This window comes from Lytechinus variegatus, chromosome 9, assembly GCF_018143015.1.
Source record: "Lytechinus variegatus isolate NC3 chromosome 9, Lvar_3.0, whole genome shotgun sequence".
Classification (NCBI taxonomy): Eukaryota; Metazoa; Echinodermata; class Echinoidea; order Temnopleuroida; family Toxopneustidae; genus Lytechinus; species Lytechinus variegatus.
Genome location: NC_054748.1, coordinates 30889081 through 30911786, shown reverse-complemented (window position 1 = coordinate 30911786; position 22706 = coordinate 30889081). Strand labels below are relative to the sequence as shown.

Below are 22706 nucleotides of genomic sequence, written 5' to 3'. Positions count from 1 at the left end.
GCGTGTTCACATGGTCGAGTCAGAATACGTAATTTCACACTGTTGAAACGCTCAAATTTTACAGTGTGAAGGTGATTTCACAGTGTGTTCCACACTGTGGCACACACTGTGGGACACTGTTCTTTCCAGTAGGCTGGGGAGTAACTCTAATGTGCAGAAATGCAGTTTTGGTATCCATGCTTATCCATTCCTTTTGCATCTTATAAGCAGACAAGCCACAGAATTCATCAGTTTTGGATGATGCCAGTTATTATTGACTAACTTTTTTTCATTCATTTGAATATTCATACTAAAAAAACAACATTTAATAGCTCCATGTTCGAACATAGGACAATATTAACATCGGCCTATACAAGAATGCAAAGAGAGCTGCTACAGCTTCAGAACAATTCACATATTGATTTGAATGGTGGGGGATTATACAAACTTAAAAAGGCTTATCAAGGGCAATCCCGGGGATCAGACTCCTAGCTAGGATCAATTTAGTACTGGGTAAAATGTGAAGAGGCAATGCTGCGAAGCAGATCATGCAGACATTTTAAAACAAAATAATTTTGCTCGAGATCAATTGCACAAGTTTTTGACTAAATAATGCATGTGGAATTCGCATTGTGCAAAAACTGTGACTTTGCTAGCTTGAAATATGATTGAATTGGTACATATTCAGCAAGTTTTAGTTCTATTTTTCAGAAAATTCAGCACATCTAATTTCAACCTACGATCTGGCGGTAATTTGCCTTGCTCAGTGGTGGCTCCGCCTGGTGCCACCAAACTTGGCTAGAACCTTACTCATTATAATGATTATAAAAACATGTAGGACCTATTGAAATCTGATAAAAAGTATTGTTAAAATATAAAGATACACTTGTGAGATCATTTGATAATCAATCCATAATGATTCCTGGATATCTATTACTTTTTATCCTTTTTTCAACCATATATATAAATAATAAACAAAATACTATTTTTGGGAGTCGTGAGGCAAGACTAGGCATCGCGCTACCCTGTCAAAGGGCTCCGGAAGACGTTCCCTTCCTGGACGCACCCCCGGTTGAGTCACCTCATTCCTTGTGCCCCATTCAGGACCCCCTGTTCTCATCAATGGCCCCACCCTACGCTCCTTACTCAGATAAACCATATAGTTGACTTCCATGCCTGCTTGCTTCCTGACCCCCTCCCCCATTTTCCTAATTAACTCTTCTCTTCCTTAACCTCTTTTCGCCTTTGATGTATATTTTCGATGGTCATGTTGACTTTGTCATGCTGCTACATTGATGTTTCTATGCTTTGGTATTTAATAACCTTTTGTAGTTTTCCCATGTTTTAACTGCCCCCTCCATTGCACCCCCTGCCCCTTCATGTCTCCAAGGACTTACTTGCTATTGATAATGATCCATAGACATCCATTAGATGATGACTTGATGACTACCCCATCTGTGGGAAATGAGAAGAGCGTTAAGCTCCGGTGTCACATTCATGCACTTTTGGCAGGTAATTTCTTGCCCCCCTCCGTCCCTACCACCATCATCTACCCCACCCCCAATACCGGCCCCAATAAACACCCAGCCAGTGTCAGCTAATGTGGATTTGATGTGGTCCTAACAGCTGACTAACTCAAGTTCCAGAATAGATCATCCCAAAACACAACTGTTCTTAGGTTATCCCCATCTTTTCAAACCTGGAAAAATGTAGGCCTACATAGGGGTCCAGGGTGATTTTGCCCACCCGAAATGCTCAAAAGCCCCTGGAAAATTGCTATTCAGTACCATGTTAAACTTGTCCAATGTTGCAGAATCTGGCAGTAGACTAAAAAGTAGCCCCTGAAAATTAGGAATTATTTTTTCACCTGCCCTCAATGCCCATTCATCTACCCCACCCTCATATAGTAAATGACCAGACAAGTTCTGTCAAGGTCAGCTAATGTGCAGTCGATGTGGTCGGAACAGCTGGCTACCTCACTGTTTAGTCTCAATGGGGGGGGGGGGTTCTCAAAATGTTGACTGTTAGGGCTATCCTACTTGCCCCCCCACCCTCCTTCACCTACCCCAACCCCAGGATCCTTTAGGCTACAGTAATCACCAGGCAAGTGTCAGCCGATGTCAGCTAATGTGCATTTGATGTAGTCGGAACAGCTGGCTAACTGTTTAGGATAGGTGATCCCAAAATGTTAGCGTTTGAAGGTCTACATTATCCTATTATCCCACCGCTGCCACAAAAAATGAAGAGAGAATATGTTGACATTGATTCACTGAATCACCAATTTATGATGTTATTGTTTATTTTTGATAGATCATTATTAAATGAATGTATATGACATGAAAGAAATATGTAGGCTTGTTGTAGCATGATAATTGATGGGCAAAGCGCCCCCCCCATCAAACCAAGAAAATTTTGTTTTTTTGTGGTAAATTTTTGTTGGTTTATTTTCCCTTTTTCTATTCACTCCACACTGTTTTGTATTGAGCTCAAGAGGAATTACTTTCATAGTTTTATATATAATTTATTTTTGAAAACTTTCCAACGTCTCCAGTTATTTAGTCTAACCTTCACCCCCCCCCCCCCCCCCTTCTTCCCACATCATTCTATATTGCACTGTACGTAGGCCCAGTTGCCTTCATTTGATTTGTTATATCACTTTTGAATTGAAAAGCTTTTTGTATCAGACTTTTCTGATTCATTTTCAGCAGTTTCAGTATGTCTGTCTACACTTTTCAAAAGAATTTGGTTCATGTAGTAATATGACTCTTAATGCAACAAGGATATGATTGCACAGTAAAAGTGGAACATAGGTGGAAGTCAAGAAGATAACACTCCAGTACTTCAGTGACCATGACTTTGATAATTTTGGTGATGTACCTTAAAGGTAAAAGAAAGCATTAGTTAATTATTCCATTAGAAAGTCTTTAAAATCAAGGTTAAATGCCACAATATTATCATAGATATAGTTCTGGTACATTGAAATAAACCCATCTTTGTGAAATCATGAAATCTTAGCTGAAAACCAGTAATTCTGATGATATCTTACACAAAAAGGCATATGTGGGATAGTGTATTTGTATTGTTTAGAAAAATACAATTCGGTGCTTATTTTGCTCATTTCTCAGCAATTTTTCTGCCAGAGCAATTTGCATATCATTTCTTATTTATGCATACAAACACTTGAGTGGTCATTTTATTGGATTCTGTTTGAACTAATTTTGAGATTGTTACCACAACTGATATAATATCTTTAATAGATTGCAGATGAAATTAACATGATGAGGATATGATTACACAGTAAAAGTGGAACATAAGTGTAAAGTCAACAAGATGACACTTCAGTGCTTCATTGACATATGACTTTGATCAATTCAGAATATATTAATGTCATCATGATCATTATGAATCACTTGGCAATTTTCCATTATTCCAGTGCTATATTTTGCTCTGTCGTATCTGGATGTGGGGGTGGGGATTAGGTTTTTGTTGGCGGCTGGTATAAGTCTGATGTGTTTGATTTATCTTTTGCCCTCTTCCCTAATCCCCCACATGTTTATGCTTTTAATAACATGCGCAATGGGGCCAAGTGTAATGGGAATAGATTGAAATATTAATATATACCTTCCAAAATCCCCTTTTCCGTTTTCTTTCCTTTCTTCCCTAATCCCTTTTCATTTTATCCTGCTTCCCTTTTCTCTTCTCTGTCATTTTTGTTCAATGTCCTTCATTTCATTTCTTTTCTTCTCATTTTCTCTTTCTCTGTTCTTTTTCTGTGATATTCTCTTCTCTGTCTTTGAACTTTCCCCTTCTTTTATCTCTTCTTCAATCTTTGCTTAGTTTCTCTATTAATTCAGTCAAATGACTAAATATCGTGAAAGATTCTATTCTCTGATGGTTTTATCGATTACCTTTCATTCCATCTGATTTTTTTTCCATATTAAAGGTGTAAGGAGGAGATGAGAATGATCTTGAATGAATAATGTTAACACACAATGATGGTTTTACAAACTACTTTTGAATATGAGCTCATATCACCCAAATTAATGGTGTTCCTTATAATACTTAAAGGACAAGTCCACCCCAACAAAACCTTGATTTGAATAAAAAGAGAAAAATTCAACAAGCATAACACTGAAAATTTCATCAAAATCGGATGTAAAATAAGAAAGTTATGGCATTTTAAAGTTTCGCTTATTTTCAACAAAATAGTTATATGACGAGCCAGTTACATCCAAATGAGAGAGTTGATGACATCACTCACTCACTATTTCTTTTGTATTTTATTATATGAAATATGAAATATTTTTATTTTCTCGTCATTGTCATGTGATATGAAGTTTCATTCCTCCCTGAACACGTGGAATTCCATTATTTTAACATTTTGTGCTTCAGGCAAGGAGGTCCTAATCGTCAAATTCGTAAAAATTGAAATATTGTATAATTCAAACAATAAAAAACAAAAGAAATAGTGAGTGAGTGACATCATCGACTCTCTCATTTGGATGTAACTGGCTCGTTCATATAACTATTTTGTTGAAAATAAGCGAAACTTTGAAATGTCATAACTTTCTTATTTTACATCCGATTTTGATGAAATTTTCAGCAGTGTGCTTGTCTGATTTTTCTCTATTGATTCAAATCAACATTTTTCTGAGGTGGACTTGACCTTTAAGACACATTTGCTAGACAGCAGGCATATGGCTAGTCCAAAATGGCCATTTTAACATTTTTGTGTGAGCTTCATATACATAGTTTGAATAAAAAAGAATAAAACGGCTGCTTTCAACTCGCTGTACGGCTGCTGTCAAGCAAATGTGACTGAGGTAATAAGATCATAATAATCGCCTCCCCGAAAACTCAAAATTGAATTCACCTGTTCGCTTAAGAAAAAAAAAGAAAAGAAAAGCAGTGATATAAAGTAAAATTGCATTGATAGAATATGAACATATTACTATTTACTAGACGTTAATTTGAAAATTTGTCTAAGTGCAAGCATTAAAGGTCTCATCAGGTTATAAAACATTATCTGTCATTGAAATGCACAACTTAGCAAGTATTAATGCATCACAAACTAATGCTTAGCATAGACTTCTATACAGGATACCAGAAAAACGTTATTAATTTCCATGGCAACATCAAAAACAAGGTCAAAGCAACTTCCCTTCACACTTGATGAAATTTCCTGAATGAGAGTGGTTTTACGTTCACCTCCTACAGTCAAAACTAAACACAACAAAATACGAGACAACCTCGAGCCATTGCCTGTTTTCTATTTGTTATGACGTAATATTGACGTCAAATGAAAAATGCCAGTAATCACTCATAATTGCATTTTTTCAAATGACGACATTGTGAATTTGAGCGTAGCCTCTTTGCAAGGTGATTTTTTGTGAATTTCTCCTTTCCAATATTATTCTTTTTATATACATTTTGATTTACTTTTACTTCAACCTCGTTTTGACAAAAAATAGAAAGTCAAACATATGTCAATAAATATATCTCTGTTTAAAAATATGGAAAAATGTCTTGATTTATGATAGAACTTATGCTGAACTTATCAGACCAACACAGTTTGAGATAGAAAAAGGATTATCAATATTTCATTCAAATAAAGGTCACAATTGATAGAAATACAAGCAAAACATAGTTCACCAGGGCCGTTTAAAAGTGTTATTTGTGGCAAAATTTACATGAATAATACAGTCAGAATTACCAACAATTATCTTATAGATATTCTTTTAGTAAGAAGTAAATGAAATGAATATATCCTCTTTTTACTTCTGAATCTGTCACACTGAGCTAAACCTGACAACAGGGCTGATTTTCTAGACTATCAATTACTTTCTGGCATCAGTGGAAAAGACAGTAGCTTGGGTGTGGCATAGAGCACTGTCATATCCATGCAAAGTGCTGCACGTACACACTCACACACACACACACACACACAACATTGAGCTGGGGAATGGGTGTTGTTTGTATGCAGACCTTTGAAAAAGCTCATAAGCTGGAGAACAGTTAGCAGTGTAGGAGTACCGCCCATTTTCTCTCCGTTTTTGGTTTCAACGCCGCAGAAAAAGGAATACTTTGGCAAGTTTGGGCTTTTAAATCTTTGCTTCCCTTGAGCAGGATTTGTTAATTGAGGATAAGCAATCGCTTTGGGAAAAGGTGAGAGTGGGTTTGGTGAGTTTTCTTTTCCTAAAAATGTTCAATAAAGTTCATGTTTTGAATATCATGAACGGCATATATTCTCTATCTCTCTAGTTATATGTTTCTCATGGTGCTCTTTTTGCAGTCCTTAGTACTGGACTGGACATGGTACTATATAATTACCTGGAACAGTAGAAAGGATATTAGTGCAGTACATAAATAAACAAGGAATTTGCTTCCAACTTGAATGCTTTTCATGCTTTTCAACTCGGTAAATAGCATTCTAGTAAAGTAAGATCGATAAATAGTGATACCATAAAAATGAGTAACTGTGGATGACCTTCCAATGGTCCATCTGTTCTGGCCTTCGCACGATATATGAGCCATAAATCGCCACTTAAATTTAAGTATCAGCTAGGTAACAGATGCCTGTCTATACTCTGGCTAGGTCGTATTAAATTTAATGGTATGCGATATGATATCATGGAACTGCTCTTGAAGCGGGTGAAGTACATTGTCCTCCTTGGCGATACCATTTTCATTCATCTCTTGTTGGTTGCGTTGTCAAGGGATTCCCTGATCAGTTCCAATGTTTTGGGTGTGGTAGTACTGAGTGAGTCTCGTAGAACCTTTAACATTGCAATGCCGATGCCAAATGTTTAGCGAGGAGTCTCATGCTACTGTTAGGACATGAAATAGGACCACACGAAAGACAATATATTAACTATTGCATTCCATCTTGTCATGTATACATTTACTGAAGGTCATGTTTAAACATGTATCTTGCAAAAACAATCTCACTTTAGATCTGAAAGGTCACCATACATGAACATGTATGTCACATTTTATCTACATGTATACTCGGCCCTGGCTGGAGCATTTAACTATGAAAATGTTGAATGTTTGTATAATTCATTTCAAGCTCCTTTTTTTTATATATTCCTATAATTTAAACATTGTTTTTTTAAATCTTTCAATAGTTATTTAATAAATCAACAGATACAAAATTACAAATCAAGAAGAAAAAATTATATACATCAATGCACACTTCTGTTTGGTTCATCATGAACATACATTATAAAGGGCCTAATATAGGCCTATATCTTACTCAATCTTTACATTTTTATTTTGATCATGCGTGCGTATATTGCAGCTTGGATTGTATTTAGAGCCTAAAATGTCCGACAAATGTATATTAGATTAAAAAGATTGATAATTATTAGAAGAACTGTGATGTAGTGGTTCTGACTCTCGCCTTGTAAACAGACGGTCGTGTGTTCGAATCCCAACGCAGTCTAGCGTCCTTTGGCAAGGCATTAATCCACACTTTGCCACTCTCGACCAAGGTGCTGAATGGGTACCCGTATGATTTTGCCAGTGCAATGAGGCTGTGATGAATGCAAGGAATGCTCCCCAGGGAGTGGAAATTGTGCACTTTTCATGCGTGATTGAAATGAATCCAATGACCGGGGTAATAATATGCTGTAACGTGCTTTGAGCCATTCTGGGAAAGCGTTTTATAAAAATTGGCTATTAATATAAACTGCAAAACACAATATTTATTGCATTTTCAAGCATAATCCTTCACTCTCATATCATGCAGTTAAACTATGTTTATTCAGAGATAATTCTTTATAAGAAGTGATAAAACATGATGTTGATTAGATTCCATTTAACATGATACATCATTTAATGTCATATGAATTAATTAAATAGAATCAATTCATACCTCTGCAGAGAACTTAAGCTTAATTGTAAAGTATAGAAGAACTATTGTTCAAATTATAGAAAATATAATCCCCTTTTATTCATCACCTTGTAATCTTCCCGGAATTGGCCTCGATACAAGGAAGGTAGATTTCGCTTTTAGAATGGAAATTAAGGAGCCATGCAAAATGGCATTTCTAGTAGTACTTTCACTCAGGGGTGTCTCAGCTGCAGGGTTTTATTGCTAGGCAATAAATGGCAAGGTAATGATTGCAACGTTAAACAGCAAGGTTTCATTATTCAGACTGTTGTCCGAGGCTAGGAGCACTAATTGTGGCTCGGAGAGTCTCTCTCTCCTCCATTTCAAGGTGAAAGGATATAAATAGCCATGATGTAAAACTGTTTGCGTGATTTTTTTAGTGCAAGAACATGACCTTAATGGAGCACACTAATACCATGGAGCTAACAGCTCTATGCTAATACCAATAATTGTCCAGGGGGGGGGGGGCAGGGGGGGTATGTCAGGGGTGAGTTAGTTCATATGTGAATGTTGGGCATGTAACTGCTGCTAAGATGATAATGTAAATGTAGCGGAGTATGATGTGCCCCTCAAGGTGATTGTCATTTTAGCATCAGGTTGTCATTGTCGAGGTAAAATGGTATTGGCTACTTCCACTTCTGTTTCCGCTGAATCTTTTCATATCCAGTAAATGAAAATTGAAGTGCTCAGCTGAATGGGGGGGGGGGGTGGTAGTGCAAACCTTTCACTTCAGGAAAGTGGTCTGAATAGATTCAGCCTATTAAAGGTCACTCTTATTGATTTGTGATGCAGATGATCTCATCCTGATATTGAGACAGCAATTCTTTTTTGTTCTAGTTTTTATTTAAATAAATCATAAAAGATTACAATATTTACAAAGGATTTACAATATTAAATTGTAAAATCATTGAAAATAGAAGAAATAAACAGGCAGATTTAAAATCAACAAGATATCGCTCTCAATGGTGGGACTCAGAGAGGTCTACTTTCATTTAGTCTAATGCCATTCTGTCTAATGACCAGTTGGTCCAATGGCCATTTAGTCCATACATACCATTTGGTCTAATCGGATTAAGTGTTTAATTGTGCAAAATGAATGAAAATGAAATGGATATTAGACCAACTGGTTATGAGATGAAATGGTCATAGATGAACTGGTGATTAGACGAAGTGATGATTGGACTAAAAGGTTGTTAAGTTACGAAATGTTGATGGACAAAATATCATTAGACTAAATAAAAGTAGATCGTGTGGTGAGTGGATGAGTTAGTAGTAGATGAATTGGCAATTAATGTGTGTGTGTGTGGGGGGGTGGTGGTGCCATGCATGTGACAAATCAATAGAGGGCATTGACATCCGTGCGAGAGTAGACAGAAAGATAATTTTATTTTACATTATTTCAACATTTTTAGAATGTTTTAGTGATTAAAACCATTATGATTGTAAAAGCTAAGCAAAACACCTAACATAAAATGTAAAAAAAAGGAGAAGCAGAGATGGGGTGAGAAAATAAAAAAAAGAATCATTTGAATAAAGTGCTTATTTGCAAACTACTAGGCCTATATCACTTTTTAAGAAGACACTTGGGTGCAAAATAGCAAATGATTGTATTTGTTTTTTTTAGTTTGAATTTCCAACTTTTATTTTTCAGCCTATGATGCATTATGTTTTATTAAAAGTACATGTAATATTCTTTGAAATTTATTATGGTTTCTGACTCCTGGGCTTGTTTCTTTTGTAGGTGACTAGGTGTTAGAAAAAAATCTAGATAACATGTCTGTACCATTGGCAACAGGCCTTTATATTGCAGTCCAAATCAAACAAAACAAATATTTCTCTTTTCTAAAGATTATGTTTGTCACTTTGTGAAATGCTGCTACAGTTGAAAAACAAGTTATTTGCCTCTAAGCTGCTGCAGTTCATCATATTTTCCACTCCTTTCCATTGGTTTTACAACCCACATAAAATCCACCCACACATGGCCACCCACTCAAATATTTTCTTTCACCCAAAGTCAAAGAGAAAGAGAGTGAGAGAGAGAGTGTCCAACATCTACCACTATACACGCCCATGTCTACCCCCAACACCACTTCCAGTACTACAGCTACCACTATACATACCAATACTGTTACCTCACCACTACTACCAGTACCACAGCTACCACTATACTGTTACCCCACAACCGCTACCAGTACCACAGCTACCACTACACATGCCAATACTGTTACCCCACCACCACTCCTTGTCCAACATCTACCACTATATGTACCTATATACATTTTGGTACCACCTTTACCACCTCATACCAATATAAGTACCCCTCCCCCCACCATCACTACTTTTTGCTACCACCTTGAACCTCCTTGAACCTCCAAGCACCAAGCTACACTGCAAAATCCACCTTTACTGCCCATGCACCAACACTTAAGTAGTGAGTGCAATGTCTACCTCTACACATTGGTACCGCCACTGTCACTTTCACTACCACCAGTTAACCACCCCTCCTACTTTCACCACCATATTCCTGTAGCCTGGGAAACCGCTAGTGGTTCTTCAAATACCTATACAGGCTTCGCTGCAACGTACATCCACCAAAACTACCCACCAACACTACCGCGTGGTGAAATGTCTACCACTACACATCAGTACCACCACCATCACTTCAAGTACCACCAGTCCCTCACAACCGCTTTCACTACCACTATTAAACTGTTACTAGAGTGGTTTCTCTAAACAACTATCTACAAACAATCTCACAGCCTCCAATACTATCCCAACCACTTTCATGCCAACTGCCTCGGATACAATAATTTTATTTTCTTTCACGCTTCTTGCTAGGATTTCCATTTTCATTGTATGCACTGATACAAGGCCAGGTTGAATCGTATTTAGGTCATGACGGTAGATTCACTGCTCATATCAGCGCAGCGCCAATCAAGTAAACTGTTGTGTTTGTGGTCATGCACTGGGATCTATGGATGCCATTCAAACTGTGCGTTCATCAGGTCCCTTGGAATACTAGTCTCTGATATCAGACCTGATTACAATTGAGACTGACAAACTATTGCATGGGAGTCAAGTTTGAAATATATTTCTGTTCTTCAGTCAGACCAAAGTTTTCACTTGATTGAAAGTCATCGTAGGCCATTGTCCTGAATGCCCAATAAACTGCACATGATGCCTCTCTCATTGTCCTTGTGACGTTTTTTAAATTTCTCCCATTTATGCTGTAATACCATGGCAATACTGTATGTGCTCTTTGGAATTTAAGTGGCCTTGTCCTAAAAGATTGAACTTTAAAGGGGAAGTTCACCCTGACAAATAGTTTGTTGTAAAAATAGCAGAAAAAAAATATAAAAGATATTGGTTAAGGTTTGAAGATTTTAAAGTTATTATAATTCTAATTTTTTTTATTTGTGACATCACATGCCAGCAGTTGCAAATGTATCATGACTTAAAGAATTAATTAAATGGAATGTCATGTTAAAAAATGAAAACGGGTCTTGTTATTGTACCTTGAGTATATCAACAGACAAATTATTTCACACCCATCCTGAAAGAAGAAAGTTTTTAGTTATCATGAACCTTGAAAAAAATTAAATTTATGCATTTTATATCACATAGCATATATAGCAGCTGCTCGTATGACATCACAATTCAAAAAGTAAAACATAAAATTCTAACTTTCTTACTCATTAATGGATTTTCCTCAAACCTTCACCAATATTTTTATGCTTTTTTTACAAAAACTTTTCGTCAGGGTGAAATTCCCCTTTGAGCTTGTCAGAGTATTATCACTCCCCCTTTCCATTATGAATTCACTCACCATTTGCCCTGCAGCGCATAAGACAATGCATGTACATGAATAAAACTCACATTGTTATGAAACAAAGGGTTTCATTAATCTTTCAAGTACTAAAATCGCATCAGTTTCGATAGATCCTGTAAAACTTGTTGAACAGAGTTTCTTACTTTCAATTCTAAAATGCTGTGTATTTGTACATGTACATCCATATCGTTGTAGTCTTTATACTGAAGATATACTTTAAAAAACTCATGTACATGTGTACTATGAGCCACTAATGCTTCCTATATGAAATTTGCAGTTTATGTTTAAAAATAACAAATTTTTATTTTTAATATTTATTCTTCAATAAATCAAGCATGGTTGTTTTGCTGTTAAACAAGATTAACAACAACTGTAAAGTTCATATAGTAAACAACATTGTAGACAATTTTAAACCATGTTACACTGTGCATAGTATGCAGTTCTATAAACGTACCCGTCTGAGGTAGGCCTATAGAGATGTTGCACATATTGTAAAAGTATGTACATCAGCTTTTTCTCAAATCCAAATAAAATGAATGAGAGATATTATAAATTGATTGTTTATCTTTGAATTTTGAGTTCTGTAATCTGTTTCATATAAGATAGAGTAAATGTGACTATATGTTATGTTGTGATATGATATGATGGTATGATTTGTTTAATGTAATATAATATATCATACAATATTATAACAACTTGGGGTTATCCTCGATTAACATGTTGCTGCTTGGTGAGATTCATTTGCTGCATACTATGTACATGTATAAAGTCACCAGGAAGTACGGTAAAAAACGAATGTATATCAGTGAGATTTGATCATAAATTAAATTCGCTTGAATTATTAATACACTGAAAGTAAGCCGAGTGGTAATGAGAATAGAATGGTAGATTATCTCATATGGTGGGTACCTGCATCTGTACGGCTGACGATTTGAGGCAATATTTCATATCAGTCTCATATTACTTTTTTTCTACACAGTAAAAACGTTTAAGATTTTATACAACGCTGTCTACTATATGAACCTTACAGTATTTGTTCAAACAATCATGTTTAATTTATTGACAATTAGATATTGAAAATTAAACTTTGTTGCTTAAGATTTAAACAGTTGTTTAAACTGTTTAAACAATTACTGTAAGGTTCATATAGTAAACAGCGTTGTATAATATTTTTTACTTTGTACGAACAGTAAATTGATATATAAAACAACAGTGGTTACGTGTGGGTTTACATATATGGATCTGTTATTCCACTTAGATCCAATTCCCAGACAAAATCCATTTATTTTCCCATTGTACTGCTGCTCCTTTTACCACAACTCATTGAACCGTTATTGATTGGAAATAGATGGCGGCAAAAAGAGGGTCAAAGGTCATTGTCTTTGGAGGCACCTTGATCAATTCGCACCAAGAAGTTCGGCTAACGACGCTATTGACGTCACTACAAACAAGTATTGATTATGTGACGGTCTTTTCGTCTTTTTATGTGAATGAAATTAGGTGATACTACCAGCTTTGAATATATACTGTATATGGGCACCATGTGGCATTAATACATTTGCCATACATTGGTATAGTGTCCCATCATCCTGTTCAGTTTGCATTATTTCAATTGGTAAAAAGAACTTCTTTGGTGAGTGTATATGAGACGCAAGGCGTAGTCAGACCACCTCGAAGTTCAAGAATACAATATGCATTTTATAACAAATGGGGCAGCTGCTTGTATATGATGTCACTAATAAAAAAAATCTAAAAATTCTAATAGCTTTTTATAAATCATTGATGCATTTTCTGCAAACTTTCACCCTTATTGTTATTATTTTTCTTGCTATTTTTTTAGAATAAGCTTTTCATCAGGGTAAACATCCCCTTTAATTTTGTGATACAGGCTTTTAAAGTTGTTTTTTTCATCATAGAGCTGAAAGTTCAAGCGTCCCAGGCCTTTTCAATAATTCTCTCTGTACTTTCTTCTTTATTTTTAACCAACAGGAATCATCTGTTTCATCTAGTTGATCAATAATCACTTCAGAATGGCTTTAGAAGGCTGCGCAAGGATCGTCAAGATCCTTATGTTTATCTTCAACTTCATCTTCTTTGTAAGTATTTTGTATTGATATGAACGATACCGTAATTCATTTCATCTACTTGTTCCTATGGTTCATTTTCAATCATTTACAAAAAAAAAACCATAATAATTCCATTCTATCAACCAGGGATGCCAGTTTTCAGGCACAAGCCTGAATTCAGGCTCTGGCAATTTATTTTCAGGCCATAGTTTTAGCATTTTTGTGTCCAAAATATTGTATTCTAGGTGATTTTCAGGCCCTCTGATCAATTCCAACTGGTATGCCTATATCAACTCATTCTACCCTAGCAAAATTTTGAATAACAAGGAAAAAAGCTCTAAAAAATCATAATGAAATACAAAAAAATGTGGGTGTAACATTATCGACCCTCTAACAAAGCATGTCACTGGTAATATGCATATTTATAATTCTATTGAAAAAAAGTGAAACCCATTTTACATTCGATTTTTTGTGAAATATTCAGCATTATTGCTAGCTTGATTTATCTTTACTTATTCCAATAAACTTTTATGGGCTTGACTTGACCTCTAAGGTCAGTTTAGCAAAACCCTGGAGCAAAACTCTTCTGAATGCAAACAGCAAGGATCCATTTTGACTGGTGTATTTGCTGGCCTGGTGAATATTTATACAGAATGAAATGGGAAGAAATTGATATGGTTGGCCCCTGAGTTTTTACACTCTGTAGGGTTGGTTGGGTGGACTTTTCTGTTATCCATCATATATACAGAGATTACTCACCACAGTTTGCTAAATGCTGGTTAAAATGATCAAAAGACACCTGGAAAATAACTTGTTGTCAAGTGGTTTTGGCTTCTTGGGCAGCAGCTAGTTGAGAAGCTAGAATTATCAGGGTAGTTTATGTCTGCTTTTGCAGTATTGTTCTTTATGGTTCCAACGTTGTAACCATGTATCTGACATAAATGAAGATTTTTCTTAAACGTGATATTCACTACATATGTAGTGTAGGAGGTTTCATGGTACACCATGTATCTTTCTTGGGCAAGTGTTGGTCCTGAAAAGGACCACCCAATCTTGATGTTTTGACAAATGGGTCTGTCGTTTCCTGAGGACAAGAAGAACACACTTGTCGAAAAATTAAGATTGGGTGGTCCTTTTCAGGAAAGACTCTTGCCCAAGAAAGATACATGGTGTACCGTGAAACCTACTACACTATTCTTCGCCATGGAAACCATCAGAATTTACACTATATATCTCTGAAGTAATACTTGCAATATTATACACAATACCACAATATTTCATAGGCGTAATTATTAAAACACATACATGTAGGCCTATTAGTCAGTATAATATTTGAAGCAGAACTTGAGAGTCACAGGTACACAGAACACTCCCTTTGCTACCTGACAAGATTTTTTCCCCATACTACATGTAAATTTTTAAAATGTATATTTATCCGATATATTTGCACAAACCACTAGCATTGAATACACAGTGATATTTGGTTAGTCAAGCTACCTGTAGATTATCTAAACGCACCATGTGAATCAAATATTGATTCTCTACATTATAGGCACTTTCATGGATCGTTGTTTTTTCTACTGAAAGCACTTACAGGGGGGGGGGGCAATTGTTGTACACTGTTCTGCAAACACCTCTTCCAGTTCCAAGCGGTTCTTAAAGGACACGTCCAACCCAACAAAAAGTTGATTTGAATGATAAGAGAAAAATCCAACAAGCATAACACTGAAAATTTCATCAAAATCGGAAGTCAAATAAGAAAGTTACGACATTTTAAAGTTTCGCTTAATTTCACAAAACAGTATTATGCACATCCTGGTCGGTATGCAAATGAGGAGACTGATGACGTCATCCACTTACTATTTCTTTTGTGTTTTATTATACGAAATATGAAATATTATATTTTCTCCTCATTGTCAAGTGATACAACGATTAATTCCTCCCTGAACATGTGGAATTAATATTGTTTAATACGATATGGTTAAATCAAGTTGGTCCTTGTCAAATATATAAAAAGTTAAATATTGTATAATTCAAACAATAAAAGACAAAAGAAATAGTGATGGACATTATCGACTGACTCACCTAGTTGTGCATATCACAGTTTTGTGAAAAATAATCCAAATTTTAAAATGTCATATTTTTATTTTACATCCTATTTTGAAGAAATTTTCAGTATTATGCCCTTTTTTCTGGGGTGGACTTGACCTTTTACTAGAAAGCTTTAAAAAGGTTATGAATTCAACTTTCAACAGTTATTATTCTTTAATTGATCTACTATCTCTCTCTCTTTCTTATATATACGTTTGTATCATTTCTTTCCCCCCTTCTCTCTATTTTCTCTCTCTTTTTCTTTCTATTTCTCTTTCTCTTTCATCCCCTACTTTCTTCTCTCAGTGTTCTGGTTTCAAAAAATAATTTACCATGTCCAAAGTTCCAGACTACTCAATAGTTTTTTAGGGCTCACAAGATCATATTAAATGATAATTGAGTTTGTCCTAGTTCCGTGATGATTAAGGATTTACAGGTAGGTTGTAATTTTATTGATGACGTCGATGGTTTATAGGAATGTTGCTTTTAAGGTCGTGTTTATTTTCCATTGCAGCAAAAAGAAACAAGAAAACAAACATGGTTTTATGCCAAATCTTTAAAATTCAATTTATTGTCACAACATTATTGTACATCAATGTCTGCTACATTTTACATAAACCTGATAGTGAAAACATTCTTGCCTATCATTTTTTTTCAACCTGAAAAAAATAAATCCAAGGACATGATATAATTGTGAGGTGATGAAACTCTTAAAAAAACACGATAGCAATTTGTATTTTCTTTATATAGAAGATAATTATAATAAAAACAAATGAATTTATAGATTTGCTAAAAACAGCATGAAATCTGAGCAGAAATGATCACACTGAATATTACAAACATAGATAAGCACATGTGGGACATGTACAGTGTACTTTGATTATATTGCTAAGAAAAGATCAGACACCTTGCAGGGATGCATGTCCAGTGGTGCTAAAAAGTTTGTGAACCCTTCCAGAAAAAAAAAGTTCAAGTTCTGCCTTGTTATAGATAGTTAATTGTGTAGTCATGTGATGAAATGTTACATTTTAAATAATAAAGTTTATTTCTCTGGGTATGCCCAACATGGTAGCATTGTTGTCTGCATTTGACACTCAGCATGAAGGAGTGAATTTTGTGGTGGGGTCCACTAAATTTCGAGCAATACTGTACATACATTTTTCTAATTTCTTGGCAATCACATCTTCTAGAATTGTTTGCCACTTTTTTTGTAGTCTTGTAGACGGACCTACCTTTTTTCACTAACCTCGGGTTGTCATGTTACTGGATTATCTTCTAACTCATTTCATTATTGCTACCACAACTGGTATGCTTTAAAGGTCAAGTCCACCTCAGAAAAATGTTGATTTGAATCAATAGAGAAAAATCAGACAAGCACAATGCTGAAAATTTCATCAAAATCGGATGTAAAATAAGAAAGTTATGACAAAAACCCATAAAATTCTATTAACTTTCTTACTCAATTGATTTTCTACAAACCTTCACCAATATTTTTATGTTTTTTTTACAAAAACTTTTTGTCAGGGTGAAATTCCTCTTTAAGCTTGTCAGAGTATTACTCTCTATTAAAGGTCAAGTCCACCTCAGAAAAATAATGATTTGAATCAATAGAGAAAAATCAGACAAGCACAATGCTGAAAATTTCATCAAAATTGGATGTAAAATTATAAGAAAGTTATGACATTTCAAAGTTTCGCTTATTTTCAACAAAATAGTTATATGAACGAGCCAGTTACATCCAAATGAGAGAGTCGATGATGTCACTCACTATTTATTTTGTTTTTTATTGTTTGAATTATACAATATTTCAATTTTTACGAATTTGATGATTGAGTGAGTGAGTGACATCATCGACTCTCTCATTTGGATGTAACTGGCTCGTTCATATAACTGTTTTGTGAAATGAAGCGAAACTTTAAAAATGTCATAACTTCATTATTTTACATCCGATTTTGATGAAATTTTCAGTGTTATGCTTGTTGAATTTTTCTCTTTTATTTCAAATCAGGTTTTTGTTGGGTGGACTTGTCTTTTAAAGATCTAATTAGACTATTGGTCAGTATCAGGGTCGTAATATCGAGGGCATGACAGTGATGACATAATAAAAGTACATGGGATACACTGTAAGATAAGAGCCAGGATCTTGGTTCGGTTTCATGGAGACTTGTTCAAACAACAAATGCACAATTTCTATAACAAATTTACCTGAGCCAATCAGAATGGAAAGATTTCACTAGCTTTTAACTGTTATTGGAAATTTGTTGTCATAAGTTTTATGAAACAGATCCCTGGAAGTAGAGAGATCCCTAAACAAGCCCTTTGATTTCCTAGTCAGCAGGTGCTTAGAGGTCCAGTATAAATGCCACTCATGTAGGACTTCTTGGCATTGGATTAATGCTAATTAAGCTTGATCACTAATTGCCCTGCCATTGCTAATTTCCCCTACGGCCACCGTATTGCAAGTCGAAAACATCCGTTATCCGTTGTTGTACCAGCTACATAGAGGTGATTTGAATTAAAATGAATAAAACTGCAGGGGAATTACTGTGACTGCAGTGTTAGGTGACATCAAAACTGTCATATTCTTAATAAGCAATTCAACAAGGGGAAAAGCAATGTATAAGCCAGTTCAGAAATATGTGTTTATGCATAAAAAGGTCATTTATGCACTAGGGTTATGTCAAAACTCTTGTTGCATTCCACAAAGGGAAAAACAAAAGGAGGTAGAAAGAGATATCAATGGTAAACTATTCAGGTTTGTTCAAGAGGTGGCGCTGTCCATGTTTTCAACACAGAGTGGTTGATTACGTGATTTACAAGACAGGCCAATACTGTGGGAGTTCTCCTTCTTTCATGGCCTGCCTGTGCTGTGTAGTATGGTTCTGTTTTGACAATTGGTAGTTGTTCTCTGCATTTATCCAACTTTCCAAGTTACCCACTATCAATCCAATAATTCAATAATGCATGCCGCGACTATTTTAAAGCAAATATGAGCCAACAGGCTTTTACGGCATCACCTCAAGTTCTTAACTATTCACATCTGGCCAGGTTTCTAACCCATAATGCAACATTCTGAGCAGCATAGTCTCATAATTCAGGCCCTCTTGAATAATAACACATTAATCCAATACTCAATGAAATAAATCATACTCCATTTATTACCAAATAGCTAATAAATCATTACTTTTCCTTGCAAAACCATTTAGTTTCTATGTACAAATACAATACCGGAAAAAGCTTTTCACTGTGTCAAAAGGTATATTTTAAGACTAGCTATTCACAACCCACATCAAATTGAAAACCAGTCACAGTGTCGGTTAGTTCGCTACCCCTTAAAAAACATGTAGCACTTGCTCATTTTAGAGGCACTGTCTTCATTTAGACAATTAGGATATTTTTTTTCTAAAGTTGTAGAAACTTATACATACATATGACTTCAAAAAGCTCTTGCTCATTAGTGAACCACTTTCTTCATTTACATGTAGACCATTTTTTTCTAAGATGCAGAATCATATGAAATAGAAACGATACATTTGTTTAGCATCTTTAACTCAATAGTTCTTTTCTATTCTTCCAGGTCGCTGGTATCGTTGTGCTCGCTGTTGGTATCTATGTCAATGTCGTTGACGGAGACTTCGCTCAGATCCTCCCCAGCTTACCGTACCTCAGCGCAGGCAATCTCCTGATCGCATGCGGTGTCATCGTCCTCGTCGTTGGTTTCCTCGGATGCTGCGGTGCCATCAAGGAAAGCCCATGCATGCTCCTCATCGTAAGTTAACCCTTTGAGTACTTCAGTTTGTAATTTCCATAGGCTTTGTACAAGGGTCACCCAGTTCCCGGAGGCTATGGGTTAACCCATTGCCTCTGGGAACCCAGTGTTCTTCAGGCAATGGCAGAGCTGCCAAGTAGTACTGATTTTCAGTATTTAGTACTGAAAAGTGAGAAGAATACTGATAGTTTCATGTAAAATACTGATTTCTAAAGTTTCAGTTGTATGTGTGGTCCTATGGTATTTTTTTGGAAAATACTGATTTCATCACCGAAATACTGATTTTCAGCTTCAAAAATACTGAAATGTTCCTTTTCAGGTTGGCAGCTCTGCAATGGGTTAACCCATTGCCAAACTACCGAATTCTGCAATGCCCATAGGCCTTGATCAGGAAAAAGTAGGTTCTATAGATAAAGGGTTTATTTGACGTCTGAAATATGTACTTCCTGTTGGCTTTTTTTCAGGGATCACTCGGTTCCAGTAGGCAATAGATACACGCAACCTGTTGAGTACTGCATTCTGTAAATCTCCTAGTTTTGCTTAGGACCCATTTCGAGAAGTGAACCTATTGACGACTGAATTGTATAATTCGAATAGTTTGAAAAGGGAACAGGTTGAATCCAATAGCATATGACAATTCCTGCCTTTTTTGTCCCCCCCCCCCTCCTCAGAAATGCACTAAAATTTCGCCAAAAGCCATAAGTGAAATGCCAAATAATCTCTGACATAGAATTTTAAAGTTCAAGGTAGAAATTCTGGTACGATTCAATGAACTTCAGATCAAATATCAATATTTCGGTACTAACTGGGTTTCCAACCCTGTATATCATTGCCTTTCTAGGCAAGGTCTATAATGGGAAACAATTTTGGTGGCCGCTAAAGAAAGTTTTTCCCCGTTGACAGGTTTTCCTGAACATTGTTAAAAGGTGTGATATGTTCCTTGCCTTCATTTTCAATTCTTCTCTTTTTTACTCCATCTTTGCTTTTCAGTTCTTCTTCTTGCTCCTACTCATCCTCATCCTTGAAATCGCTGCTGGTGCCCTTGCCTTCACATACAGGAACAAGGTCGAAGAGTTTGTCATCAAGGATCTTACCACTGGACTCTCACAATACAACAAGTCTCAGTCACTTACCAAGGCATGGGATATCCTTCAGTCAGATGTGAGTATAAATTGGTGTATTGGGAGGTGTAATTTAGGTGTTAGTGTTCCAATGATCTTACCACTTGACTCTCACAATACAACAAGTCTCAGTCACTTACCAAGGCATGGGATATCCTTCAGTCAGATGTGAGTATAAATTGGTGTATAGTAAAGTGTAATTTAGGTTTTAGTGTCCTAATTATCTTACCACTTGACTCTCACTGTACAACAAGTCTCAGTCACTTACCAAGGCATGGGATATCCTTCAGTCAGATGTAAGTATAAATTGGTGTATAGTAAGGTGTAATTTAGGTGTTAGTGTTCCAATGATCTTACCACTTGACTCTCACAATACAACAAGTCTCAGTCACTTCCCAGGCATGGGATATCCTTCAGTCAGATGTGAGTATAAATTGGTGTATAGGAAGGTGTAATTTAGGTGTTAGTGTATCAATGATCTTACCACTTGACTCTCACTGTACAACAAGTCTCAGTCTCTTACCAAGGCATGGGATATCCTTCAGTGTAAAGTTGTGAGTATACATTGGTGTAAATAAGGTGTAATTTAGGTGTTAGTGTTCTAATGATCTTACCACTGGACTCTTACAATACAAGTCCCAGACACTCATCAGGCATGGGGTATCCTTCAGTCAGATGTGAGTGTTCACTGGTGTTTAGTATGGTGTAAGATTACACATGGTACACTCAAAGGTGTACTACATGTAAGTGTCTCAATGACCTTACAACCAACATTGATGTTAATTTTGGTGCAAGTAAAGGATAGGTGTCTGGGTGATCTGACCATAGCATTGGATATCGTTCAATCAGATATGAGGAAAATTAGTGTAAACTTGTAAAGTCTGGTGTAGTCTCAATATTTCTGCTGGTGTCTCACAGTGCAGCAAGTCTCAGTCCCTTACCAAGGCATGAGATATCCATCAATGGGATTAAAGTATGGTGCAAGTAAGGTGTAAGATAATGGTTAGTGTTTAAATGATTTTTCATGCTGGATTCTCACAACACGACAAGTCTCAATCATAAAACAAGCCATGGGGTATTCTTCAATCAGATGTGAGTAGAAATTGGTGTAGAGTAAGTGTAAGAAAGGTGCAAGTGTTGTAAATAGCATGGGGTATCCTACAATCTGGTGTGATTAAAACATTGGTGTTGGTGTTAAGTATGGTTTATGTAAGGTGCAAGTGTCATGGAGATCTTATCATGTTTTGTATAGAGTCTGAATTATCTAACAAGGCATGGGCCATTCGATAATCTGATGCGAGAAATAGATTGCGGTTAACGTATTTTTAGATGTAAATGTCTCAATGATCTTACAAGGCATGGGTTATTTAAATCTGTAATTCCTATAGGCTTTGTACATGGATATCCCTGTTCCAACAGTCAATGGGTTAACCTTCTGACTTCGGAATACCCATAGGAAGTTATACACAGACACATAACACTAAATTTACACTAAAAAGTCATCATATTATGTAAACCTTCTATTATGTGTATTTAAGAAAATCTTTTCTCATATTTTTGCAGCTGCAATGTTGCGGTGTGAACACATCCGATGACTGGCAAAGTCCCAACATCACGCTGGCAGGACCATTTCCAGACTCGTGTTGTAAGGATGGGTTTGAGAAGGACTGTGCAATAAGAGCTGGTGCTGTGCCATGGGATGTGGTAAGTGCTCTATTCTGTGAAGTAATCATTTAGGGTGATAGTAAAAACTATGCACCTTGGAGAAGGGCATTAGTTGATATTATAATATTGTTGTTTTACCATTTGACCAAAGATAGTCATGTGATAAGGTCTTAGTTTGCTCAATTCAATGGTAAAAACTATTCATCTTGGAACAGGGCATTAGTAGATATTATGAGGATGTATGCTCAATTTTACGAGGGGTTAGTAAGAACTATTCATCTTAGAAAAAGAG

The 22706-nt window shown here is 35.9% G+C and overlaps 1 protein-coding gene across 6 annotated transcripts in view; it reads left to right on the top strand.

Moving 5' to 3' along the window:
- LOC121421733 (tetraspanin-9-like) overlaps nt 1-22706 on the top strand; it is a 37487-nt gene that overhangs the window by 8298 nt on the left and 6483 nt on the right. For 2 of the 6 annotated variants that reach the window (XR_005971034.1, XR_005971035.1), the window contains exons 1-5: nt 5908-6144; nt 13692-13798; nt 19437-19628; nt 20619-20789; nt 22313-22453. Coding sequence is in view for 4 of the 6 variants with exons in the window: in XM_041616516.1 (XP_041472450.1) it covers nt 13733-13798; nt 19437-19628; nt 20619-20789; nt 22313-22453 (570 nt within the window). In the remaining 2 variants the exon portion in view is untranslated. Of the gene's footprint in view, nt 1-5906; nt 6160-13691; nt 13799-19436; nt 19629-20618; nt 20790-20874; nt 20918-22312; nt 22454-22706 lie in introns of those variants that run through there. The other 4 variants (XM_041616519.1, XM_041616515.1, XM_041616517.1 and 1 more) reach the window with 4 other exon arrangements.